At 56.1% G+C, this 27,707-nt stretch overlaps 1 protein-coding gene across 2 annotated transcripts in view; it reads left to right on the top strand.

Moving 5' to 3' along the window:
* Positions 1-27,707, top strand: part of LOC119093982 (nephrin) — a 42,613-nt gene that overhangs the window by 13,399 nt on the left and 1,507 nt on the right. Inside the window, exons 3-17 of one of the 2 annotated variants that reach the window (XM_037217026.1) lie at positions 2,784-2,807; positions 4,308-4,440; positions 6,399-6,607; positions 9,516-9,626; positions 10,110-10,313; positions 10,642-10,790; positions 11,493-11,640; positions 12,844-12,974; positions 13,681-13,840; positions 16,334-16,462; positions 22,130-22,294; positions 23,397-23,565; positions 24,759-24,892; positions 25,357-25,578; positions 26,193-26,350. In XM_037217026.1, the coding sequence (XP_037072921.1) occupies positions 2,784-2,807; positions 4,308-4,440; positions 6,399-6,607; positions 9,516-9,626; positions 10,110-10,313; positions 10,642-10,790; positions 11,493-11,640; positions 12,844-12,974; positions 13,681-13,840; positions 16,334-16,462; positions 22,130-22,294; positions 23,397-23,565; positions 24,759-24,892; positions 25,357-25,578; positions 26,193-26,350 (2,246 nt within the window). The remainder of the gene's footprint in view (positions 1-2,783; positions 2,808-4,307; positions 4,441-6,398; positions 6,608-9,515; positions 9,627-10,109; positions 10,314-10,641; positions 10,791-11,492; positions 11,641-12,843; positions 12,975-13,680; positions 13,841-16,333; positions 16,463-22,129; positions 22,295-23,396; positions 23,566-24,758; positions 24,893-25,356; positions 25,579-26,192; positions 26,351-27,707) is intronic. The other variant, XM_037217027.1, reaches the window with a different exon arrangement.

Below are 27,707 nucleotides of genomic sequence, written 5' to 3'. Positions count from 1 at the left end.
AGCTCGCCTCGATTGCCGTTCGCCCCGGCCGTGTCCGGCGCGCTGCCGGAAAACAAAACACCGCTGCCGGCGTCGACGGACCGCGAAACGGCGCGCCGCGTCTGGAGCAGGAAGGGCGCGCGTGTTGACGGGCTCGCGCGTCGGCGGCGGCGACGGCTTGTCGGCGAACGCGGCGCGGCCGCTCGCCGACGCGCCGGACATGTGTTTGTGCGTAAGGTGGCGCTGTGTTGAGTGCGCGCGTGGCTGTTTGTGGCCGCTTCCGCGAACTGTGGGCGAGGCCGGGTCATCTGAGGGACGACAAGGGGGTGGGGAGCCGGCGGTGGGGACGGGGGCGGATGTGGTGGCGGAGCAAGGGCGGGATCGGGCCGAGACGGCATGCCCCGAGGGACGCCCTGTACCCAGCGCCGCTTACGTGGGCGTCCTCAGAGAAAGTGTCCACCTCCGCGGCTGTCGTTTAGCCGGTAAAACCGTCTCGAATGCGGCGTCGGCCGCCTCCGAGGTTATTCGAGCCGCGGCCCTTCGTGTCTCTGGGGTCTGGCCGTCTGTCGCATTCCGCTCATTGTCTGTGAATGGGACAAGCTGGCGTCGACCGGCTGTTACCGAACACACACCCTCGCCGTCTCTCCCTCCCCCTCTCTCCCTCTCTCTTTCCCTCTGTCATCTCCCTTTCTCTCTCTCATGCTTTCCACCTCTCTCTCTCTCTCTCTCTCTCTCTCTCTCTCTCTCTCTCTCTCTCTCTCTCTCTCCTCTCTCTCTCTCTCTCTCTCTCTCTCTCTCTCTCTCTCTCTCTCTCTCTCTCTCTCTCTCTCTCTCTCTCTCTCTCTCTCTCTCTCTCTCTCTCTCTCTCTCTCTCTCTCTCTCTCTCTCCCATCTTCTCTATCACTACCTTCCCTCCCTCTCACTCTACCTACTCTTCCTTTTATCACTCTACCTTGCTCTTTTCTGCCTCTCCTTGTCCCCTCTCTCGCACTGTCTCATTCCGTTTTTCGTCCCGTTTTCTCCAAACACGCGATGTCTGGCCGCTTCGAATTTTGCCACGTGCGCGCCTGCATTTCGTTAGCAGTTCTTTCATCCAGTCTGTTCCTTTCATCTGACCTATTTTTCAGTCCTCGGTGACATTTCACATATCTCTCCTCTCAATCGAGCTATTCCTGCACCTGGAAACCTAGACCCTCACGACGCTGAAGCTGGCCTGCCCGTCACCTACCTCCTGGCCATATCATGGGCGACGCCATCTTCTGGGCAACCATAACCGTCAGACACCCATTCTCCCACACCGACGGGCTCTACATCCCACCCAAGCCAATAGCGTTTCAGAGATAGCACGCTGCACACATTGTATGACACGACTTGACCGAAAACCAATCCCATTTTCACCTTCCATCATTCTGAAAAACGAGGTTGGAGCGGCTCGTACCGGGCGCCGGTCAGCCGGTTGATCAGTGACGTCACTGATCCGCTTCGATCGGCGTATCCCGCCGCTGGGACCGGGCCCGCTTCGGGCGGAGACCGCGCCGGTCGAAGTTGGCCGCCTTCATGACAGTCCTGTGGCTGACCGGTCCTCACTCTCGGCGAGTCGTACCGTCACAGGGCCCCTTGCTCGTGCTCCAGTCCCTATCATAGGGCCTCTTGCTCATGCCCTGACCAAAATTGCAAGGCCCTTTGCTCATGCTCTGGTCCCTATCGCAGGGCCCCTTCCTCATGCCCTGGCCCCTATTATTGGGCCTCTTGCTCACACCCTTGCCCCTATTACAGGGCCTCTTACCAATGCCCTGGCCTCTATCACAAGACCCCTTGCTCCTGCCCTGGCCCATATCACAGGGCCCATTCCTCATGCCATGGCCTCTTTCTCTTTTTCCCTGCGTTTCCGCCGATCGTCTCAGTCCTCCGCGCGTCCAGCTCGGTCGACCCAATCACCGCAAGAAGTCGCGTCGCGTCTGTTGTGGGACCTCTGACCGACCTCTGACCTCTGACCGAACGGAGTCCCTCGCTGCGCGACGTCGCATTCCTGCCCTGATGACGCCACCACCCGCCGGGCCGCCGTCAGCTGACTGACGTCGGCCGGCCAGCTGACGGCGCGCGGCGTGCGGCGACACTGCTGACGCCCGCGGCAAACATCCGCCGCGAGCGGTCCGTCGCCGAGGCGAACAGCGGCCATCAGCTGCACCGGCGGTGCTGTCGCGGGGCTCGACAGCCAGCGGGCGCCGGCGTCGAGTTTCTGTTGGCTGCAGTAATGCGGCGACTGTTGACTGACGCGGCTCGCCTGAAAGCTGGGTCAACGGAGGCTCGGGTTCTTTCGAACCCAGTCGCGTGATGCCGGTGACGGCACGTGCCCGCTCCCTGCGGCCCCGTGTCGAGACCGACCAGGAAGAGCCGAGTGGCCGCCAGGGACATGGGCGGACGTTTGTTCGGTTTTGATTCAGCTGTCAGTTGCAGGTGCTCACGCGGAATTTCGGAACGAGCGCGTGGGTGAATGTAATTTGAGTTATGAGGGCCTGTTGAGAAATCTTGACAGACGCCTGATGTTTTATTCACCGTCGCATCTAGTGCTAACTAAACAGTCATGGCTGATCCGTTATTCACGAGGGCCTAGTCTTCTCGGATCGGTGCTAAATCTTCCGCTTCTTGGTGAGACCTTCTTCATTGGCGAACGGTGCCAGTAACCATCAGAGTGCATATTCAATTATAATAAGCAAAGTATAGCTCAACTGTTCTGGCATAATGCAAGCCATGACTTTGCTCCAGTGTACATGCAGCCCACATAAACCCTTGATGTTTTCTAGGTCTGTACGGGAAAATACGAAAAGGTAAGGAGAGCGGATATCTTGAATGTGCGGGCGTGAAGAACGTCGTTCCTCAACACATCGTTCTATGTGATGCGAATGGATGTGCATGCTTTTTAATGTTGACCTGTCGTCTGTTTGGTGATAACTTAGGTTAATCTATTTCTAACGTCTGTATTGGCATGCAGCCCATGTGTGACCAGATCAAATGATGTCGAGAGAAAAAGGGGCCTATCTGGCTGGGGAGATGCGTTATTAGAAGGATGTTATTGCGCGCCAGGGGCGCGGCTGCGACGAAAAAAAAACGTTCATCTGCCCTGAAGCATGCCAAGGAAGAGACAATTTTCATACGCTGCGTGTTTATACAGACTGTGTTAGTGCTTAGGAAGTAGTTCACTTTCCTTGAGCTTTGGCAGCGTTGAGTGCAACAGTGAAGTTTAAGAAGAGCTTATTTGCCTTCAGCTCAGAAGCCCCGCGGAAGGGTGCAGTGAAATTTGCATGCACATCCAGCTCCTATAGTCGAAATTGCACGTGCGTTCAGCTGCGTTCTTTCGTTGAATAGATGGGGAACCGACTTAGCATTTGCTATCGGCATGATGCCACCCGCTTGGCATTGGCCTCTCTTAATGTCGGTGTTTATTGGGTTGAGTAAGAAAAGATAGCATGCGCCTGGCCGCCCGATTCGCAAGAAGACGCGAAGATCCGTCATTTACCAGCCTCGCGACATTGTGCATGGTCCATCTTTGGCCACATCCAAAACACAATCTGCCAGTAGAGAATTGGAGCGTGTGGCCAACACAGCTACCAATGGATAAACGGGAAGCACAAAAGGAACAGATTCGCGCGTGTAAGTGGACCAAGCTGCATTGCGTGCCGCACACAAGTGCCCTGCAAAGGAAAGACCACAACACATCCAACAAACAGCCATATGTGACGAGGTTCGCCTGCCGCCACCGCCGCACCGCCAGCAAGCACGCTCACCGCGCGCCACTCCCGCCTTCCAGCACGCACACGCCTCATTCGGAGGGTTACGTTAGCGCACGGCGCCGCCGCCCACGCGGACTCCGTCAGCGTCCGCTCGCAGCTGGTCCCCACGCACCGCTCGCCGCCGCTCGCACGTCACGTCGATGTCGACGACTGCAGCGTCGACGCCGACGGTCCAGCCTTGATGAGCCGCCGCCCGTTGGGTTGGCCGTCGCTGGCGGCGCGCGGCGCGTCTGTCGACGGCGCCGCAATCGGCTCCAGGTGCCGCGCGCGCCTTTCATCGCGCCGCGCCGTAATCGCCGCGTGCGCGACGAGGGCTCGTCCGGACGAGGATGAGGACGATGGCCCGGACGGACCGACGCGCGGGGCGTGGACGCGGGCCCCGACGACCGAACCCTTTTGGGCTCGCGCAGACTCGTTCCGAATCGGACGGACGAATGCACTTTGCAGATCCGTTCGGACGAACCAGCAGAACCAAGGCGGACGAGCGCTGACGCGGGGAGCGCGCTGTGCAGAGGGTGACGTCGCTGGGTGTTGCAGGTCGGCTGATCAACGTCTCAGCTGTGGAGGGCAAGACAGCTGAGCTTCCCTGTGACGTCACACCGCCCATAGCTGGCGACGAGCTGCGACTGGTGCTCTGGTACCATGGCACCGGGGGAACGCCCATCTACACGTGAGTTGACACGCTGGCGGTAGCGCTATGACAGGAATGCCACTTGACTGCGTTGTAGTTTCAGTGCATCTGATAAACTGAGTGTCGCAGCTCGCACTCTGTCGTTGCGTTATTTCGTGCGTTTGGCAATATGTCTGGCGTGTTTTCGCGGTGCTGCTAATGCGGTAAGCCACTGCCCCGTGACGCGGCGCGTGACACGAGGCAGAAGAGCCCATCCCGTTCCCGCCGGACGGCGTGCCGACCTAGACGACGCGTCCTGACCTTCTCAGCTCCGCGCTGATCGTCCCTAGCCTGAAGCCGCCAGTCCTTCCACCCTCGTAACACCGCGGCAGTTACCGCCGACCCGGCGATGGGCCGATAGAGCCGCTCAGCTCGGGGGCCGACCCGCCGGCACCGTTTTGGCCGTAAAACTTTGACGACGCCCTGTCTGGATGTATTGAGCTTTACGCCATCAGGGAGTTCGTTGAGCGAATGAGCTGCGTTGAGCCCCCCCCCCCCCCCCTCCGTCCGCTCTCGACAACCGTATACCGAATGAGGGCCATTAAATGAAATGGCTCAGCTGAATGTAGCTTGTAAATTAGTGGCCGTCACAACGGGAGTATCTTTAGTTGCCAGGCTATGGACTCGGAGAGAGGATATTGCTGCTCTCTCGTCAGGGGTAATGGAAGCTCCCCATGTTGGGGGGGGGGGGGGGGGAGGAGCGATAACCTTTTTTGTTATTTCCTTCCAGTCAACAATTGAAGGGCCACTGTTACGTCTCCAGTGTATGTGCGTGAGGGTGGCACTCCTCTCTAACACCCCTAATTCAAGCGCACTTGTCTGTCATTTTTTTTTTGATTCTGGCTATTTTCTCTTAGAGCTTAATGCTTTTCATTCGTTAGCGTGCGATGTTTGTTTTCTTTCACACACTCTTCTCGGTGTCATTTTCTCTTTTTTTTCTCTTCTCCCCTTTACTAATTCTTTTGACGTTTTCGATCATTTCGATGTATGCTATGACTACTCCATCTTGCTAACTCTCCCGGACTTGAATACCACAGTATGTGTTCTGTTGGGAGCGCACTTGTCAACTATGATATTGTGTGGTAGAGCCACATTATCAAAATGGATATTACAGTGTGTCGTGATTTTGTTAGTGATATGTGATGCTGCTGGAATTGATATTGTGACAGGTGATTCTGCTGGAATGGATATTGCTCGCTTTATTTCGTCCTTGTTGCGACCGAAATTTATTATCATTTTGTAAAACCATAAGCTAATAATGCGTTTGGAGTGAATTGCAACGAGGTATTTTCCAATCATGAACAGTCGTGAAAGCTTAATCTTTGAGAGGCCTGGTTTGTCATGCATTGCAAATGCATTCGGTGGGCATTCGGTGGGCGTTCCGAGCACATTGCACTGCCGGTCGTGAGAACGCAGACTAAGCGAGCCAGACTGCGCGCACCAGAAAGGCTCCAGCGGCGGGTGAAACGACACGGGGGACGTCCACCGGCTGTCAGCCGCCTTCCGCAGACTGGTCGTTGTCAGATCGGACCCGCGCTGAGACGGCTGCTTGCAATGTTTAGGCGGCATTGATCTGGGCTGACGACCGAAATCAGGACAATGAAGCTTACAACAAGCGGGATACCTTGTTTCATGTCTGTCAGATCCTAACTAGCAAATTTGTACTCTGGTGCAGAGTACACATTTCCAATTCTAACTCCGACCAGTGCCTTTGTTTTCGACGCATTTTACAAGACATTACAAATAGCCTCACCTTGCCTGACCGCATTGGTTGCATTACAGGAACGGGTATCCCCACTAAGATAAGCCGCGATTTAGATATCGTAATATGCAATAGTTCAATGTTGCTGGACTCCGAGGCAACATCGTGGGAACAGGCGGTCTGCGTGCCCCGCTCGTCGCGCCTGACTGTACGCTGCGATAGTCATGCCCTGCTGAGATGTCGTGCTTGCGGCCAGGTATGACGCGCGGGGGCGCAAGACTCTGCGCGGGGCGCACTGGGTGGACTCCAGCCTGGACCAGAAGCGAGTGCAGTTCCAGCCGGACTCCCAGCCGGCCCATCTACGGGTGAAGACGGTGAAGCGGGAGGACCAGCGCCTGTACCGCTGCCGGGTCGACTTTCTCCACTCGCCCACCAGAAACTCGCGCGTCAACCTCACCGTCATCGGTGAGTACCGGCTCTCAGTCGCTTGTTACCTCACCGAGGAACTGACGCTGTCATCTCCATGCCTTTCTTCTCAGGTCCCGATTTAGGCAAATTCACCCGAATTTGGTATGATGTACATCCGGTAACGCCAGAGCAAGGCAATCGTCGTCCACAGCACAGCTCACGGCTCGTGTCTCACTGTGTGTATCGCCGCTGCCGTCTGCATCGTTCGCGCATCATCTTCTATCAGCTTTGGCGTCTCCATGCTAGGGTGACGCCACTGCCACCCCGCCTGTCACGTACAGGCAGCCCCCCCCCCCCCCACCCGCGGCGTGACTGTGTCGGTCACGCGCCTCCCGCCTGTCACGCGCGCCGCCGGCGCGTGTGTCTTGGCGCCGGCGCTGTTTACGGAGCGGCGGCGAACGATCGGGCGGCACCTTCCGACACCGGAAGCGCCGATATTGACGTCCGTTTCCCGCGGGAGGAATCTGAGCGCGGCCATTAGCCTCCGATCGCGGCGGGCGCGCTTTTTCGGCCGCATCGGAAGGGCTGGTGGAGCGGCGCGTGTTAATGGAAGCGCCGGCGGCGCCTCGGTCGCGGCCGCGCCGGTTGATGGCCGACCCGGGGTGCCACCGGCCGAGACAACGCCGTTCGGCTATCGGCGGCCCATTTGTCAGCGGGCGCGGCGCTCGAGATTGGCCAGTTTGTTCGGCTTCCGGGCGTCGCAGCGTTAAGAGGGGGATGGAGGGCCGCCTGTGCGCGGAACCTTAGAAAACAATGGAACGGCGGTACAAAACTTGGTCACCATTTTAAAGTAATCACTCCATTGTTCGTTCGATCCCGAACAGTTTTAACTTACTCTTAAATCCTGTGAGTATTCTGTCATTGTCTGTGGCGGAGGGTCTTTTAGTTGGCAGTGTTTTGCAGGTGTCGCTTTGAGAGTGGATTTCTTGAGCGGCAAAGCTCGTTTAGAAAGACTCTGATCCTACCATCTACCAATACAAATTATATTTCAATAGATAAGTTGCGATATGCGTTTTGACAGAGGTCTATACTAATAATATGCTCGTTTCATTGTGTGTCCTTTAAGTGCTCTTGCTATTTCGAAATATGCAGGTGCCTCACTCCTGGTGAAATGGCTAATCGTTCTGCTAATATGTCGGCCCCCAATGCTGTTCCCTCCGCTCACGTCACTTAAGACGGGTCCTCACATCACCATCACCTCTGTTAAGTACGTCTGACACTAAGATCTGCTTGTGAATGTACCGCACCCGAGTCTGACGCCCCTCCGCGCGAGCCTGCGCGCCGTGTTTGGCTATGGGCGAAACAACGCCGACCGCGGACCGAGCGTGTAACCGAGCGCTGCGGCACAGTCTACAAGCAGCCGCGCAGGCGGCAGCGGTGGGCGCGCAGTAACGACCTTCCCCGGCCGGCGGCGGACAACGATATCCGCTGGCGGAACAGATTCACTCAATGCAATTTGGCAAAAGTCCCGGTCGTTATTCTGGATAATTTCCTCCAGCGTTCATGTTGAATGATATGCGGAGCCAAATAGGCCATCCCTGCATTGCGTATCCGCAGAATCTTTTCGCGTTGGACCAGCTGCCGGTCCTCCACGTCCGTTATTGATGGGCCGGTCCCTCCGCGCGTGACGGCCACCAATGCGGCCGTGCTGAAAAGCTGCAGTATGATTTATTCGCATAAATGCTGGCCCCGATCCTAACGATATGGATTTCGCCTGCTCTGGCGTCCGTGCGACAGCGGCCGACGTCTTGTGGGGGAGCGGCGAGCGGCCGCTGGGGAGTGGAGGGGGACGGCCATGTCTTCTGCTCTGGCGGAGACGAGTAGCGACCGGCCGCCGGCACCGGTCACGTGTCGGAAATGGCTGGCTTGTCCGTATGTGATGGTGTTGTTTGGCGTTAGCCGGTGGCAGAGAGCATCCGATAATATCGGCGCTACGCCGGTTGACGGGAGTGTGCTGTCAACGGCGAGCATCCCTTAGTATCAACGCTGCGACAGATGACAGGAGTGTGCTATCACCAGAGAGCATCCCTTAGTATCAACGCTGCGACAGATGACAGGAGTGTGCTATCACCAGAGAGCATCCCTTAGTATCAACGCTGCGCCAGATGACAGGAGTGTGCTATCACCAGAGAGCATCCAATAGTATCGACGCTGCGCTGGATGGTAGGCTGTCACCAACTTCTTCTTTCATACATTTTACAACCCACTAGCTCATGCTGTTACCTGAAATCATGCACGAACAATGTTTCATTGGCGTGTCTTTCGGCACCTCTTGGACATTCTGTAGCGTCATCTTGCAATTCGCGAACACGATGCAAACAAGTGCACCCACTCGCCTACTACCCGCCGCGCAAATACGTTCTGGAGCATGCACAAACAGTTCTGTTTGCGCCACCCGGCACTGCGTGGGAAGAGGGCGCTATCTTGTTTCTGGTTTTGACATCATGCGATTAGAATGACACATTACGATGATGATGCGCCATTCGCGGGAGCGTTGTCGTCACGACTGGTGCTTTAGATGGAGCGCTACCCCTAAATCCACCTCAACGAGCGCCCCAGTCTCATCAGCTGAATATAGGTCTGGTAGCGAGTGGTTCGGTGATTAGGAGAACTCGTGCAACTAAAGGGAAAACTCGCGATGGCCACGCCTCAGCGCATTGTTTTGACTCATTGCGATCCGAACGTAATTCAAGCACGGCTCCATCTTGCACCAAGAACTGGTCGCAGTCCTGCTGTCACCCGAGGTAAGGATCACTGTTCGCACCGCTGTGACCCCATCACGAACCATTTTCCCCACTCGAAGTGATCAATGCCTACATTGCATCGCGGCGACGCTGACTGTCGCGGACGTCACCAGCTTCGGTGAAATCACGTGTCGTGACGTCACCCTCCGCTGTGCTTGCAGTGCCACCAGATCCACCGGTGCTGTACGACGGCCAAGGGCGGCTCGTGCGCCAGGTGGCCGGCCCCTTCCGCGAGGGTCAGACGGCGACCATCACCTGCGTCACCGGCGGAGGTGGGTGCCATCCCGACCTGGACTGCGACCCTGACTCTGACTCGGCAGGGAAGAATGTGTTCCTACCCCCTCCCCTGAGTCAGGGTTTGAGTCGGTCGCAGCGGTAGCCACCACCTGTGCCGCCGGTGGGCGTGAGAATGACCACCGACCCCGGCCGGCACTGCTCGTCCCGCTTCAGAGCGATTCTCACCCCGGTCATCGATGGAGCTCGTGGGCTCGACCCCCGTGAAACTGTTACACTGCATTTGCCCGTGAATCTCCGGGAATTTCTGGGCTGTGCATAGGAGCATGTGACTTGCAATTTTGACGATGACCCCGCCTCGTATACACAAACACATTTTAGTATCCTCAACTGGCATGTAAAACACTCTATTTCACCACATTTTAATGTGAACCAATGAACAGCCCCAGCGCTGTCTAGTCTATCTCGCCCGCAAATCTCTGACCTTGACCTGACGTCGCTCGACGTTGACTGGGCCGCAGGCTCGCCGTCCCCGAACGTGACCTGGTGGAGCGGCAACGCGCTGCTGGACCGCTCCTGGCAGGCGGCCGCCGACGGCTCGGTGCGCAACCAGCTGACGTTGGGTCCGCTGACCCGGGATGACCTGGGTGCCGAGTTCACCTGCTGGGCCACCAACCACGTGCTGAGTCCGCCGCGCTCCACCACGCTGCGGATGGAGATGCTTTGTGAGTGGCCGGCCGGGCGGCGCGCCGCTCCCGGGGCGGATGGAGGGGGGCAGGCGGGGGGGGAGGGGGGGGGCGATGCCAGGCTTGTCAGTTGTTGAGAAGTTAAATGACTTTAAGCCGCTCGCGGCAAATACATGATTAACGAGCCAGACAGATGTTTCGGTGTTGTTTTTGTAGAATTATCGAACTTTTTCAAAGCCTTGTTTTGGTCGCCGAATTTCAACGTCATCGCTTTGATTGGAATTCGATGAACCGTTGTTCGATGTCCAACTGAGCTATCCACAGCTGGTTTACGATCGGGTTTGATTGAGTTGATGTGCGGTTCCAGTGCGCCCGCTGAGCGTGGCTCTGCTGGGCACCAACAACCCGCTGTCCGTGGGGGTCACGTACCTGCTGACCTGTCAGAGCACCGGGTCACGACCTGCCGCTGTCATCACCTGGTGGCTGGGCGGCCGACAGCTGAAGAATGCACGCGAGGTACAGCACGATACCCGCCATCCAGCGCACGACGGATCCCACCGAACGAGCTTGCGAGCGGATCCACACCCCAGAGATAATAGGTGTTGCACTGTGTTCCCAGAAACGCTGCGACACTTGCATCGGGTTGTAACCTATACGTGCTGCGTTCAGTGCGTTTATCGCGGTCCCTGGCTAGGCTTCGCACGTCGGCTATATCCACTTCCCCTCCTGGTGACGAGCATCATGTGACATCGCGTCACTGCCCGTGTCACTTACCACATCGCGTCACTGCCCACTCGCCTGTGACATCGCGTCACTGCCCACGTCACTTACCACATCGCGTCACTGCCCACTCGCCTGTGACATCGCGTCACTGCCCATCGCCGTGACATCGCGTCACTGCCCACTCGCTTACCACATCGCGTCACTGCCCACTCGCCTGTGACATCGCGTCACTGCCCACTCGCCTGTGACATCGCGTCACTGCCCACTCGCTTACCACATCGCGTCACTGCCCATTCGCCTACCACACCGCGTCGCTGCCCACTCGCCTGTAACATCGCGTCACTACCCACTCGCCTGCCACATCACGTCACTGCCCACTCGCCTGTAACATCGCGGCACTACCCACTCGCCTGTGACATCGCGTCACTGCCCATCCGCCTGTAACATGGCGTCCAAACGTCCAGAACGCACCACAGCTGTCGCCCTTTTCGGCAGGAGATATCCAACGACGGCAACATGACCCGCTCGGTGCTCAGCCTGACGCCCGGTCTGGAGGAGGTCGGCCAGACGGTGCGCTGCCGCGCCGAAAACCACCAGCTGCGTCTGGCGCCGCTGGAGCGCGCCTGGCCGCTCACCATACATTGTAAGTCCCGGTCGGCCGACGGTCCCGCTGCTGGCCAGTCCGCCGGTCTTCTTTTGAAATTAAGTCCTAATGTTTTGTTAGATTTGAATGAATCAGAGCTAGTCTGTCTGTTTGTCTGCTTGTCTACCTGTGTGCCATTTTCTTTGACACACCACTGCCCGTCCGTCCGTCTGTGCGTCCGTTCTCTAGCCCCCTCCGGCCGGCCGTCCTTCCCTGTGTTAGTTTTCCAACGCTTGTCTGCTTGTCCGTCCATTTTGAGGCCCGGAGGCCCGTGAGGACGCGGGGCCGTGCGCTTCCGTCAGGCCACTGATGATGTACTTACCCTCTGAACGCCCCGTAATAGACCCATCAAAGTTTGTCGGTGGCCGCTCACAGAGCAAATGTCTGCGATGTAGGGCAGTGTTGCCGGCGGAAAACACCGTGGCGCCGTAAAGTGTTGCCGAAGCGAGGCTGTGTTCGCGGGCCGTGACGAACCGTGCGGACCTCAGGCCGGCGGAGCTGGGTCGTCCGGCGGTCGGTGATGAGTGAGAGCTCGGTCACGGTGGGTCGGACGCGCCGCATGACGGCTCTGAGGCCACGCTTCAGGCGCCAGACGTCTCAGTACGAGCGGGCATCGTCTGTATGGCTGCGACCTCTGACGTCTGACCTCTAGCTGGGTGTGACTTGAGGTCACGGGTCGGTAGAGTTGGGCACTGTGGGTGCCGATGTTACCAGGGAAAGGCTTCTCCGCTGAATCTTTCAAGGTGGATAAATAGCGTTCAGAGTTGGTGCTTGTATGTGTAAAAGAAATCGCGGCCTCAAGTTAAGCTTAAATCACAAAAACTTCGACTTATAGCAAGCGAACCGAGGTTTGCCAAGCATTTTTTGCCTGGCGCGCACGGAGTTTGCCAGGCCTCCAATGAAAGTAAGGTCTGGAATTATTGATCATGAAGAAAGTGATAGAAGACAACCACCACCATTTCGCATTTCAACTTCAGCCGTTTCTACTTCGTCAGAAGGACACTGCGCTCTATAGGCTACGGCAGTCGATGCTTTTAAAGTACCGCTTACAAGCCGTGCGCAGCAACACGGCAGGGCCATTTACAACACAAAAGGGATATAGACTTCAACACTATACACAACGATAGCGCAGTTACGGACGGTACGTCTTCGCACGTTAAGAACTAATGAGATCATAATGACGCCACTATATCGTTGCCGCAGACAAGCCGCGACCGACGCTGCGGCTGTGGTCGGCGCTGGAGGATCGTGGTATACGTCGCGGCGATGACGTGTACATGAAGTGTGACGTCAGAGCTGACCCACCCGTGACCAGCGTGCAGTGGCGCTTCCAGGTGAGTCTGGTGGGGGCAGCGACGGGGTTGCAGAGGTGGTGAGAGGTAGTGGGAGGAAACAGGGTGGTGACTAGCATACTGAGGCCCGGTGCCACTCGTGACAGGCTGAAAACGTGTGGGGAAAGAGAACGGAGTGGGAATACAGGGATTAAGAGGAACACGTATAGTGCTGCTTCCTCACGACGTATTGTTGGAGACATTTTTGGAGATATTTCTATTCTGCTGGCGATCCTGGCGGTGTAGCCATGCAAAAATGTTAAATATATCGTTTGAGTCTAGAGTTTTGGTTGAACGTATTGGACTTAAGGAAAAAGATCGAGGGGATATGGAGGAAATGAAAATGGGCATCACAACGAAAAATCATTTTGTTTTTAACGGCGACGTGAATGCAGCCCGTCTCGTCCAACCAACCCTGAACCTGCAGTGTCTCGCAAGGAGTCTCAGAATTGTCTCACCTTGTTCTGTCTTAGTGACCATGGTGACCCGGGGATCAATGGTGTTGATGGCAAAGCGGAGACATGACATGATCATCACACAATCAATGAGAGAGTGCAGTGATATTGAATCCGGAAGCACTGCTCACCTTTACTTATGCCACCAGCTTGTGTGAGACAGTACCGGTCCTGCTGGCGCCCACAGCTCCAAACAGTGAAGACTGAACATCCTCGTCATCAGAAGTTGCAATACCGTTTGTTTTTGTTTGCAGTCTCGCCCAGTTGACTCCTATCCGTTCCTGGCCTCGGACGTCACCAACGAAACGCTGATCTTGCGAGAGGTCACTGCCAGAGCGGCCGGCCAGTACAGCTGTGTAGCGGTCAACGCCGAGGGTGCCGCCGAGAGCAACCCCGTCACGCTGGACGTCCATGGTAGGTGCACCCTCCGCTGCCTCACGCCTGTGTTCCGATGGCCGCGCTGTGATTTGGGACTTGACAAATGGCGCTTCATTCATCACGTCCCCGCCATGGTATGCGCCATTATCGTCGGTCTGCGGCTTTCAGCCGAGCCCCCTATGCATGGGCTTTGAATTTTGCCCTCGGCGGCCCACAATGGCTGACTCGTCCGTGGTAAGGGGGAGGGGATTCGGCCGGCAGCCATGTAACCTTCATGGAGTCGAGCGGCCTGGTCTGAAGACGGTAAAAATGCGCCGGAAGTGTCCGCATGGTTTTTGCTAGTCGGCTCCCCGGAGGGTAAAATTGAGGCACGAAGCACTTGTGAATAATTGCGATAATTAACATCGAAGTGAGGAGCCTTGTTCGACGAAGCCTGACTCATGACAGTCTAAAAAGACGTACACGCTTATCATTATCGATACCTGCTTTTTATTCATGGGCGATGATAACACTTGCCATCATCTTGGCCATGGCAACGCATTAGAAGTTCGTAATTACGCGCTGATATGCAATGCAATGTTTGGCTCAAACATCAATAATAATTTGAAGTGTGTGGAAGTAGCTTCATACGCATCATATTAGTCATCATATCATCCCTTAATATATGTTTGCATACAATCCAACAATGCAATGCTCCCGGACGATTTTCCCCTCCACGATCAGCTGAAAGCAGCCTCTTTCCACAATCTATAGCGGGGCGCGCGTACTCATCATCAAGCGTAGAGCTCGCGTATTCACGTGTCGCCAAATTGCTCATCACGCCTATAATGCGAAAAGGAATGCGTTGCGATCTTGCTTCCACGTCATTAGGGAGAGCTGGTACAATAAAGGCGTTCGGCGACAGCAGCTTACCGGCGGCGCGCTGCTGATGGTGTACCACCGATAAGTCACCAGTGACGTCACATCACCAATGGTGCACCACCGATAAGTTACCAGTGACGTCACATCACTGATAGTGTACCACCGATAAGTCACCAGTGACGTCACATCACTGATGGTGCACACGCATTTACTGGGGGCTGGCGAATCGCCAGCGGCGCGTCTGACGGCGCTTCACAGTGCCGGACCGCTTCACGTGGCCACTGACGTGTATCACAGGCCACATTACGTGATCGCTGACGCGCACCGCGCACGGCGCTCCGCTGATCAAGTTTCGTGGATGCCACACCGCTGAGGACGCATCCCTGACGACGCACCGCTGATGACACACCACTGACGACTCACCGCTGATGACGCACCACTGACGACGCACCGCTGACGACGCACCTGCTGATGGCGCCGATAATTAGGTCTGGCCGATCTGATGGGGCGCACCTGCCCAAGCACATTAGCTGGCCGCAGGCTCGCGTTATAAATGACACGCGGCCACTAAATTACCGGGCCGGCGCCGGTCGCGCCTCCCATCCGCGAACGGCCGCGTCCTGTGGCTGGCAGAGCCCGCTGGCGGGCGCCCTCTGCCCTTCGGCGAGGTCCTCACACGTGTAGGAGAGCGTCTATGTGCCTTCGGCGCCTGGCTTGGCCATGCGCCCCGCCCTCAGTGGTGGGTGCGCGAGCTTTAATTCGAGCGCCTTTAGGATAGGTAACCGGTCTGCGTATCATTTCCTTAGCACCGTTATCTGACTCGGGGAAACTTAGCTGATCGAGTGAGAGACGAGCTTTCTCTTAGATATGAACTGTTTGCAGATATCTCGGTGTTGCGGAATAGCGCAGTTTCACCAAACTTGCCGGAATGGGCTTTAAGACTGAAACTTACACACGAACCTGGGCTTTCGGGAAATCGGAATTCAGTCCGGTAATAATAAGACGCTTTTGCATACGGAGCGTCTGCCGGCAGACGCCCCAGACTGGAGCGTGCCGGCATTGACCGGCGGGGCCGGCTCGCCCCGCTCCTGGGGAACGCCGGTCGGCCGGAGCCCACCGGCGCTCGGCGCACGCTCCAGATATGCAAATGTCGCCGGCGGCTCGGGGCCGGCTCCGTCGCCGCATGGCTCTCCATTTCGCAGTGCTATCTGGCTTCCGCTTCGCCGGCGGCCGGCCGGTTTAGCTGGCGAGTGATGATGAGTGGCGTCAGGAGACAAAGGCGCCGGGCTGCGAGGGCTGCAGGAGCTCGCCCAAACGCTGCAGGGCTGGGTTGGGTTTGGGAGGGAGTTAAAAGGCAGGTTACTGTAGCTTTATAGCGTGTTTCTGTCGCAAGAAGTTGTGCTGATGTCTGCTGTTTACGGTGTAAATATTGTTCTGCGTCACCAAACAAACGTGCATGACATAAAATATATATGTGCCCCACTTCGCCACCCATAATTCCACCCATATCTCTCACTCGCACGACGTATGACTCCATATCTCTCCGCTGGAAATGGCACGTTCCGCCGCACACCGAGCCCAAACGACCTCTGAGACCCCGGCGTCCATTTGGCCTGTTTTTGAGGCTATCTCTCAGCGCGCGCTCAGCCCCACCGGCCTCTGTTCCAGTGCTGCCGGAGTGCAGCGGCGAGCGGCCGGTCACCCTGCGCGCGGCCCGCGGGGAGACGCTGAATGTCACGTGTCGCGTCACGGCCAATCCGCGACCGTTCCGCTACACCTGGGCTCTGAACGCATCAGGTGAGTCCGCGCCGCCGACCTTTGAAGGGCAACCTCCCCCCCCCCACCTCGCGCAGACCCGCGCTTGCCGGCTGCCTCGTGCGGCCGGCGGTGGAGCAGTCGAAGAGAATGGCGATCGACTCGACTCGCCAGTGCAGGCCAACTTGGCACCGTGCTCGTGGAACATTGAAAGAACTTAGGTTGATAAATATTACAACTTTGCACGACTACATCACCTTTGTGTGAGGTATTAACACGCGCCCGGGCGGTCGGTTGGATACCCTTCGCTCGGGTGGGGGGTGGGGAAGTTAATTCAACCCCCCTGAGATCTCAGGAACTAAGTAGGCTAGAAACACCAAATTCACAAAATGGGATGGCATGTATGGAAACTCACTTAGGTTAAAGCTTGGGGCTCCTAGGTAAAAAAGGTCATAGTTGGCCTTTTTTAACAAGATGCCGTTGATATATTCTTTACTTGCCAACATGAATGCATGGCTTTTAATGTTAATTCATAAAAATGGCCCAGCGATCCATTTCTTTTTTAAGGGGCACGTGTTTCCGACTCTTCCTCCCCCTCAGCACGTTGCTGATACGTGCTGCCCATGTGATGGTCCATACAGCTGGTTATTGGTATAAGTTGTGTTGTAGGTTTTGGTTCCAAAACAACGATTTTGGGTCCTCTCGGAACTCTAAACTCAATACTTTCCTACCGCGGGGAAATGCGCCACAGTGGTTCCTGGTAGGGTCTCGGAGATCGTGTGTGGATCGGCATGTATCTTTTAAAAGCTTTGCGCAACGGTTTAGTTTTGTTTAGTCACAGGCCTGAGTCACCAGACAATTATTAAAATCCATTGACCTTAGGCCCGTGTTTAAGCTCTAACATTGAGGGGGATCGATTCACCTCAAGCTTATGGGCGTTATTTCACCATTGTGTTCGCTTTGATTGAGAGCATAACAACTGCGTAAGTTTGTAATGTAATTTAAAATCTTGTATAGACTGATACAAAAATATATGTATCGGTCAACTCCCTGTGAATTTTCGAATGCTTGATTACCCTGGAAAGGAGCTTTGGCTGGAATATGTATGTGTATATATGTATATGTATATATATGTAATCTACATACGTAAGTTCACGTTGATGGCGGCAATATTTTTAGGGGAAACAGCATGCAGGTAGCGAGAACCAGTGGATAAGTGCATTACGTTTGGTATATACGAAATTGATGTTGGTACACGAAACGAAATAATTTATGAGCTAGACCAGCACGATATGGTTACAAGGTTGGACGAGCGTCTTGGTGCTTGAAGAAATGGAGTGGGATCCTACATTCGGTCACCAATTTCACGACAAAAACGTTTTCGGCGTTGTCTTTTGCGAAAGATGAATATCACAATTTCCATTGGATTTAAAGAGCTAGGGTTGTTTGCGATCCAATCCTCACTAAAGAGTACCGTTAGAAATGAATAGCAAACATGTCTGGGATCATAACAAGAGATGCCATCAGGATTGTGCAATCCTGAAATCCAATCCCTTCCATCCCTCTGATTGTGACTCATGAAGGCCTTTGCAGAGCAATTTGATAAAATGCGCTTCGATGTCGCTCGGTGCTGCGATAGTGCGCTCTCCTAGCTGCGCTGTCCTTCCTGATACTAATTTACACTGTCTCTTTTATTTCCCTACGCCACACATTGTCCGCTTCTGCTGTGGCGCTTACGTACGTTCTGAAATATCACACCCGTCAACTTTGATCCAGGATTTCCTATCTCCCCATCTCCGCCGGTTTTCGTTTGCGAGCGTGGTTCTGTCCCCGTGCGTTCCTCATGTTCCCCTCGCTCCGACGCCGGACGACAGTAGTTGGGCAGCTGGCTTGCGCACCTGGTGGCCTAGTGATGGGGGCTTCCGCCCTGGGGCGCATTTTTCCGGCATCACCGGGGTCAATGGCCGCTGCCGTCCTGGCCCCTGGCCATTGAACTATATTTCAGTTGTGTGCCCCACATTTGCGCTCCGTTGTGCCGCGGGGAGCCTGCAGCCCCGCTTGACCTCGAACCGACGGCAGCGGTGATGCTCGGGGTCGGGTCGAGAGGAGAGGGAGGGGGGGGGGGGCACGACACTGGAATCCGCTGCAAAAGTGACGAAGGGAGTGCGTTCTGCTGCGCACATGGGCCTGCGGTTGAGTTTGCGGGGCGCAGGGGACGGGATTGTGCGTCATGAAGAAACATTCGCTGAACTGGATGCTGAAAGCAGATTCCTAGTCATGTATTGTGCGTGAAATGCAGTGTTCTTTTGGACTGTTTCGGAGGCTGCTTGTCGGGTGATTGCCAAGACGTGACATATGATTGCGGTAGATGGGCTCCCGTGCAGATAAACTTTGCACGTCTGCAAACCTGCAGTGTGACTCAGTAATTTTTGTGGCGTTTTTTTCGGCGCGTCTGCACGTTAGTACGCCTGGTGGTTCCCATAACTTCGAGCATGAGCTCAGCACAGTTCTTACTCCAATGGAGCTATGCTTGTTGCACAAATGCACCCCGTTAAGGTATCCGTATGACGTTTATGAGTAATAAAACTCTTAACTTGTGACTAAAGAATTCCTCTTAGGTGTGCGATTAGTAACGAATGGATCGTAAAGCACCAGTGACAAACAAAGCTTTCCGAATTTGCACCTGCATCACGTTTACTTTAAGGTTTGTTACCGCTCTTTTTATGGATGATTCGGTGCAGTGGTACCGGAACTGTGTTTGTTTACTGATAGTTGTAAGAACAGGTAGAATGCAAGTAGTAAAATTCGAAGCCGAATGGCATGCAAAATTCGAAGTAGAAGAACTTGTATTCAGTTGTCAATTTATCGATTGCTGCAGTTCCCCGCAGAGATTCCATAGTAGTTCGAGCCCTAAAATACACCGTAATTTTCACTCGTCTGCATACCTCTGTTGTTGGCGAGCCACGGACGTCCAGCTTTGGGCCGTTGGTCAGTTGTGCTGTTTATTCTGTTTGTGGCCTGAAACGTTGACACGGTTCTAGAGGCATGGCGACGTGCAAACAGACCAGCGAAAAGGACCGGAAGACTTATACGATCTGTCTATCGCGCGAGGTTATAGCGCTTGTATTTCTTTTTCCGTAGTTGGCGGCAACATCCAGATCCCACTGCATCGGTCCCTTGTGCGGCCCTCCCCAAAGCTTGGATTGTTCAGTCGCCATATCTTGGCTGCTGTGCGTTGTAGTCAGTAGTCAGTCAGTAGTCAGTCAGTCAACATTGTAGTCGGTATCAACAGTGTTATTCATTTTAAAACCGGGCCGCCATTAAGGCATCGTTGCGGCGCGGCACACCCTAGCTGGCTGCGGAAGTTGCGCTGTTTCTTTACTGCATTACTTCTAAGATCTGCCTCTGCTAGGGATGTGAACGTGCTGCATAGCTATGAACGCGACTATAACGCATGAACAAGGTAACAGCCCGGGGTTGTATTGATGTCCGCGCATTGGTGAATATTTGACGTCAGTGGCCCGGCCAGAGAGGTTTCTAACATAGTGATTCATCTGCAAATATTGGTTGCTATGGCATTGCCACACAGCTCTTGAACAGGAGCGCAGTTCTTGAACGGTGTGCTGTGATATTGTGAAGCTATTTGCACGTTCCCTGTTTCATCAGCATTGGTCTAATCAGCTTTTTGAATATTGGGGGTGATGCATGCTTACACTTTTTCATGATCATTTCGGGCGTCGACTGTTGGAATCCTCGATGAAGCTTACTCTTCAAGAATTGATTTCCAATGTCCGTATTTTGTGCGGTGGGATTTAATTTCACCGCTGCACCGTTCCACCCACATGTCAACCTTATCCCGTGACACTGGCGAGCAAGATTAGATGTGACACCAATTCCCTGGGCTATTCGCTGCGTTGGCAGGCGCAGATAGGCACACACGGGCGCAGAAAGCTGCAGACAGACGTATGGTCCAACGTCTGAAAGAAGATCTCGGATATCCATAATCCGATTGCGGATCGGTGGAGGCAGTTTTTGTGCTTGGACATGACGGGGCGGATGGAAACTGGCTGTCCCCTGCATTAACCGTTTTTGCCGCCCAGGCATCAAACTCGAAGCCAGATGATGACAACGAGTTGTCCAAAGAGCAGTCACTTCGGGGAAGCGTTTTTGTTCCTGTCGTAAGAAGGAAAGGTTCTAAGCTTTATTGGAACACATTTTAGGCAATCTCTCCCCCCCATCAGTCCGCAATTTTGGTGGTGTTTTCAGTATCATGTGATTAAACGGGCGAACGTCATAGTGGTCGCCGTTGAAGAAAAATAACTGAGTATAAGTACCAAATGGGTCAGTACCAAATGGGGCTTGCTTCGCGCTTTTTCTAAGGTTTCAGACCTCCGCCCGGAATCGTGAGGAAGGTGCGGCCATCTTGATCAAACTCGGCGCAGAGCCCTAGAAACCCTTTTTAATCCGCGTTGGGATCGATGATTTCTGGAAAGCCATTGCACCAAATACCCCAAGCCTTGCAGCCGTGAGTGTCGTTATCGCGCGAGCCGACTGCACGTGTGGGATACCCCTCCCCTCCCTCCCCCGCGTCACTGGACCGGGACCGGCCGAGCGCTGGCCCACGCACGGCCCCAGCAAGCGGAGTCGATTCAGTCGTACCTCGTGTGGGATACCATGCCCCCCCCCCCCTCCCTCCCCCGTGTCACTGGACCGGGACCGGCCGAGCGCTGGCCCGTGCACAGCCCAATAGTTCGACGTGGGTGACCTCCTCCCATGTCTTGCCGTATTGTCACGGCGCCTGGCGGCACATCGCCGACTTCCGCGGCAATGACTGCGGCGGGTTACATCAGCTTACTCTTGCTATACCACACACCTCAGATCCTTTCCTTGCCACTCACCATTTCGGTGGTTACCCCGGCCACGGCAGGGATGCCCCAGCTTCTTGGCTGCAGCGTGATGAACCTCGGCCTGTTTGGGGCCTCGCCGCCCTGAGGCGCCACCTCCGGTGGAAATCCTCTGCAGGCTCCTGTGTGCTGTATGTCCACCCTTTTCTTTGCTGGCTTCCTCCTGCTGACTTCTTGCTCCAGCCTCCACCACCTTGCGTACCTCTATATTTCTCTGCCGCTTTCTTGCATACCTCATCGATTTGTGCGCGGCAAGCCAGTGAACACTTGTATTCGACTTTGTTAAGTTACTGAAGTCATAATCACCTTTCTCCCTTACCCTCGGTTTTTCTCACATAATCTTCAGCGAATCACACTGGCAAAGGTTTTATTTGCAGTGTTCTTATGTGAGCACCGCAGCTTTCACGCACGGTGATGTCAAAATGACGTCACATACAACGTCTAATGTGGGTCCCAAATTTGGAGGCTATTCGTCGCTTCGGCATTGCTTGATATGCAAAAAATATCAAATGACGAAAACTGTAAAAATGCCCCCCGTAACCCACTGCGGTGAGGTACTCAAATTCACGCGGGGTTAAACACATCACCCCTGGTTGCTCGTGCTTCCCCTCTTTCTGCCCCCCCCCCCCCCCCCCCTGAACTTCCCGACTCCTTTGCCTCACTGCGATTTTTATTGACTCTCCCTTTTTACCTTGTACCCTCTGACTCCACCGCTCTCTGCGAGTCTCCCTGACTGTGTCGTTTCCCCCCGACCCCCGCGCCTCCTCACGTGCCTCTGACCTGACCTGACCTGACCCGTCACCAGGAGCCGTGTCGGACGTGCCCGAGGGTCGGGTCAGCAGCGCCGGCCTGACCAGCGTAGTTAGCTTCACGCCGCGCTCCCAGCTGGACTTCGGCACCCTGCTCTGCTGGGCCGACAACCGACTGGGCCGTCAGCGACAGCCCTGCCGCTTCACCGTCATCATGGCAGGTGCGACTCACGGGTGCTCTGCTGCTGCCAGAGCAGTGACCGCTCTGTGAGGTGCCGCAGTACCTTCAGCGAACAGGTACAAGCCCGTGAACGGTCGACGAAATGGGGCAAAGGGTTCCGCGCGTGGATGACATCGTGGGATATGACAGTCGTGGCTCCTGTGGGGCCCATCCGCGGTATTGTGGGATATGACAGTCGTGGCTCCTGCGGGAGCCCATCCACGGTATTGTGGGATATGACAGTCATGGCTCCAGCGAGAGCTCATCTGCGGTATTGTGGGATATGACAGTCATGGCTCCCGCAGGAGCCCATCCGCGGTATTGTGGGATATGACAGTCGTGGCTCCTGCGGGAGCCCATCCGCGGTATTGCGGGATACGACAGTCATGGTTGCTCCTGCGGGAGCCCATCCGCGGTATTGTGAGACATGACAGTCATGGCTCCTGCGGGAGCCCATCCGCGGTATTGTGAGATATGACAGTCATGGCTCCTGCGGGAGCCCATCCGCGGTGCGACGCCGGTGTCTAGACAGGGTTCCGGGAACTTGGGAAGGGGGGATGGAGGGTAGGGGTCGGTGGAAGTTCAATGCGACGGTGGCCGTTCTGCGATGTTTGTCATGGGTCGTCTCGGGAAATACGAGCCCGTCTCGATTTACAGGCCCAATGCATCATCGACGCCGATACTGATAGCCGCGATGCGGCTGTCCCATCTCTACATTATTTATATAAATGGACCTAATGCTCTCCAGCTCATCATCTGTGTCATAGACCATGTGCGGGAAGTGTTCATGTTCTTTGAATCCTGCTGAAGCAAATCCAGGCACCTTTCTTAATCCCTCCCAAAAGTTGATCTTTCTGTCCTGCTTAGCCGTCGTTGTCCTACCCCTTCTTGTTCGTCTTTGAGATTCACTCAGTTTGAACGGTCGCACCTGCACCTCTGTGACCTTCGCTGGTCCGGTCGCAGTCCCTCCCTGGATTCACCACTGGATGCTCCCCTGCCCCCACCCTGGATCTTGCCCCTGGCTACGCCCCTGTCCCCACTCCTGATCTTGCCCCTGGCTACGCCCCTGAGCCCCGGCGCTGACTTGCCGGTGTGCGCCGCAGAGAAGCCGGGCCCGCTGCACAATTGTTCGGTGCTGAACCTGACCGCCAACGGGCTGGAAGCCGTGTGTCGGCCCGGCTTCCACGGTGGCCTCCAGCAGCGGTTCGCACTGCTGGTGCGCGACGCCACCACGCAGGAGCTGGTGGCCAACCGCAGCTCCGCCCTGCCCAGGTCAGTGGGGCGCCGTCGGCGCGCCGGGGCGGTCCGTGCTGGCAGATTCACGCAGTGCTGCTGGGGGTGGGACTTAGCGCAGGTCAGCAGCGATGGTGGCGCGAGGGCCGTTCCCCACCGTCCGCCATTTGGTCGGCGCTGCGGGTGGGTCAGTCTCGTTGTCAGCGGTACCGGGTTGCGCAAACTGGGCTCTCAGAGTAGTGCTGCTGGTTTAAAGCCACCTCGGTTAATGGCAGTAGTTCAGTTGATCCGGTCCCGCTCCGACCCTTAGTGCCGATGTCTTCTCAGCCGTAACGCCCAGGCGAAGCAAGTCGGCAAGGGGCCTCAGTCAGCAATGTCGCCATCTCCCACCCGCGCCGTGCAGTGCATTGGGAGACCCAGCCGAAGCCACACAGACCGAGCGCGCAATTATCCCGCCGGGGCCGGTGCGCCTCGCCGTATTCCAATCAGGCGACGGGCCCATTTAGCGTCCGTACCCGGCCGGGTCAGCAGCCGGCGCCGCGCCGACGCTCGTGAGAGCGGCGCCCGTCGCCGCGAATCGGCCGGCCGACAGTGATGTAGAGCGCTCTCCGGCGGCCGCCGCCTGATCCCGCCAACAAAAACGCGGCTCAGCGGACATGAGCCGGACGGGCGGCCACCCAGCGGCGGCCGACGCGCCGGCGGACGGCGCCGGACGGCAGCCTGACGGCAGTCAGGACGTCCTCAGGCGGATCGGTGGCATCTCACGGCTTCCTGACGTCGGTTGTTGAAGTATCCTGACGCAGAATTCCGTCAGATGTCGGCCTCCTGGTGTCTTCTGTCCAGACGTGCTGACACAAGGGGTGGCACGTCGCTGGTCTCGTGACGTTCCGTGCTAAAGCCTTCTGATGCCGGTCTCCGCATGCTGGAAGCAGTGACGTAGAGAAGAGGGGGAGATGCTTTACACTTTCATCCCGCATTTAAATCGTCCGTAGGACTTCTAAAACATAGCAAACGGATCACTCGGGCATTAAAATGCGACTCCAAGCCTGCCCACCTGAGACCTGTTTGTCTCTCCCCAGGACGAAATTCTGACCATTCCACGGGGTGGCGCCCGCAGAGGTCGTAGTTCATCACTTTCTTTTCGTCCGTGACAACCTCAGAGGATGCGGCCCAGTCGGGGAGCACACAAACACACTGCTCTGGATGGCACAGTTTGCCCCATCACTCCACAGGTTCTACGTCAGTGATCTGCAGGAAGGACGCAACTACACCGTCACCCTCTACGCTTACAACGACCGCGGTCGCAGCCGGGTCCACCGGCTGGCGGTGACCACTCTGGCCGCGGCGGCAGAGACCGGCGAGATGAGTGAGTGCAGCGGTTCGCCGTCCCCACAGATCACCCTCTGGCCAGGTCGGCGCGGGGTGGCGTCATGTCGTATGCGCAGCCTGGTTGTTCGCGTGCGCTGTGCTCTAGGCTGAATCGTTCAGGATTTTACACCTAATGAGCTTTGTGTTATATGATTTATTTGGGAACGAAATCCACCATTACAGCGGGTAGGAAGCATATATGGACGACGTCTTCTGTCTTGCAGTGGCGCAGGGTAATGAAGCACGACTGGCCATGTCTCCGCACCACATCATGTAATCGCATACAGCCAAATCACCGCCGGGATCGATACCGCGCTCGCCCGGCCGTGAACACACAATGCATTACCGCAGCGTGGCGTCCCTAATGAACGGTGCGCCGCTCATCATTCCGCCATCACGGGCGCCCCGCGGTGACGTCACCGCACGCTGTGACGTCACGCGCCGCTGTGTGACGTCACGCAGGGTCGCTGGGCTCGCTGTTCCGGATGACGCCGATCCTGGGCATTCTGATCGGCATCGTGGGCACGCTGGTGCTGCTGGCCATCTCGATCGTGGTCACGATGCGCCTCCGCGGCCACAACGACGCCAAGGAGGGCTTCCCGGCGCCGGCGCCGCAGGAGAAGGCGGCGCCCGGCTCGGCGGCCGACATCGCGGCAAACCCGGACCTGCTCCGCGTCAAGATCGGTACGGCGCGCGCGGCGGGTGGCGCGCCGGCGTCCTCCGGCAGGGGTGTGGGATGGGGTCCAGTCCCGCCCCACTATGGCGTGAACGGCTGCCCTGAACCTCTCTCCTGTAAGATATGACGTGACTTGTGATATGCGTGTCTTATTCGAAGGCACATTTAACGGGTGATTTTGGATCACATACTTAAACAAAGCTGTCATAGGCATCACGCTGCCTGGGTGTTCTTCCGAAGGTTATTTTGTAATGTTCTATCGGGCATAGATAAATTTAGCAATTGATTGTCTACCCGGCCCATAATTTCTGCGTTGGCGAACATTGTGGCTACGAAAACAAAGACTAGTGGTACCAGATATTACCAGTAAAGCAGCGGGCAGTCGATTTCGGAAGAGAACATCGATGCCTCGCGCTTCGACCTGTCAATAATTGAGCACGTGTGGAAACTTCTGCAGCCTACGTGCGCTATCCGCCTCGTGCCCGAGTTCGTTAGCGAGTATAATGTTTGAACCAGCCGAACTCCCATCCATTGAACCGAACGTCCGTCTGTCGGCCTCAGCCTTAGCAGCGTTTAATTGGCAAGGGGCGAACGGTGCTGACCTTATCGCGTGTCCCGGCAGACGACATTGACGACCCCGAGGAGCGGTACATGGCGGAGCGACTCATTAACGGGCCGCCACGCGACCTGCCGCGCAAGTTCAGCTCTCGCTCGCCGCCGCCCAACTCCTACTCCAGCCTCGGGCGCGGCGAGTACACGCGGGTGCCCTCGCCGAAAATGGTGGGTCACCAGCTGGCGAGGTGTTGGTCACTAGCTGGTCTCTTCGCTCGCTCTCTTTCGTGTGTTCATGTGGCTCTGGCTCTTTCGGTCCTTCCTCCGTGTGTGTGTGTGTGTGTGTGTGTGTGTGTGTGTGTGTGTGTGTGTGTGTGTGTGTGTGTGTGTGTGTGTGTGTGTGTGTGTGTGTGTGTGTGTGTGTGTGTATGTGTGTGCCTCTCTGTCTGTCTGTCTGTCTGTCTGTCTGTCTGTCTGTCTGTCTGTCTGTCTGTCTGTCTGTCTGTCTGTCTGTCTGTCTGTCTGTCTGTCTGTCTGTCTGTCTGTCTGTCTGTCTGTCTGTCTGTCTGTCTGTCTGTCTGTCTCTCTCTCTCTCTCTCTCTCTCTCTCTCTCTCTCTCTCTCTCTCTCTCTCTCTCTCTCTCTCTCTCTCTCTCTCTCTCTCTCTCTCTCTCTCTCTCTCTCTCTCTCTCTCTCTCTCTCTCTCTCTCTCTCTTTTTACTCGCACTTTGCACCCGCCCTCTCATTGCCACCGTTCAGCTTCTGTCATCTCTTTCAATGTGCAAATTGTCACTCCTCTATTTCCCTCTATTTCTTTATCTGACCCGATCGTCTTCCACAACGAACCAAACTTCCAAGACCACCGAAAACGCAGGCCCGGGTATATAACTTATCAGGAAGTGCTTGAAGTAAAACCGAACGAGCGGTCGGCTTAGCGGCGCGCCGAAATGCGGCGTTTCCGCCGGCCATTGTGCGCCGATATTTGTCTCCATCTGGCCGAGCGGAATGGCTTCTGCCGCCTGTTGCCCATACGTCTTCAGAATGCCTGTTTACGAGATGGGTGGCGAGTTTGATGGCGGCCCGATAAGTTCAGACAAGCTCAGGATAACTTTGGCGAACTTTTCACGCGCCGACAGTGGGGCGCTCGCTGCTCGCATCCGTCACTGCACAGAGACAGCGAGCGGTGTGAGGCCCTCTGCCGACACGCTGCGGGGGGGGGGGGGGGGTGAAAGATCTGCCGCTCGTTGTCGCTTCCGGGTCTGCGGTTTGTGGCTTTCGAGAAGTTTGGACGAACGGCAGTGACTTCTGTGCCGCTGGGACTGCTCACTCGCCACCATAAGTCGCCGCCATAGCTTACTTCTCCAGAAATATGGGGTCGGGTTTCCGTTTTGCGATTGTTCTCATCTGTCCACGAGATGGTAGCTGTTGTACTAAGGCCGCACTATGGTCCACTGACACAACTTTGTGGACAAAGGCCAGGTCAACCCGGGCCAGGTCAGCGAGTGGTGTGAGTGGAGTGAGTTGTGAGAGCGCTCCACTGCGTTTTGGAGCGCCGGGTCAGCCAATCTGCGCCAAAACGCCCACAC

The sequence above is a fragment of the Pollicipes pollicipes genome, unplaced genomic scaffold (assembly GCF_011947565.3).
Source record: "Pollicipes pollicipes isolate AB1234 unplaced genomic scaffold, Ppol_2.1 Scaffold_4002;HRSCAF=4701_pilon_pilon_pilon, whole genome shotgun sequence".
Classification (NCBI taxonomy): Eukaryota; Metazoa; Arthropoda; class Thecostraca; order Pollicipedomorpha; family Pollicipedidae; genus Pollicipes; species Pollicipes pollicipes.
This window is presented reverse-complemented; position numbering and strand designations above follow the sequence as displayed.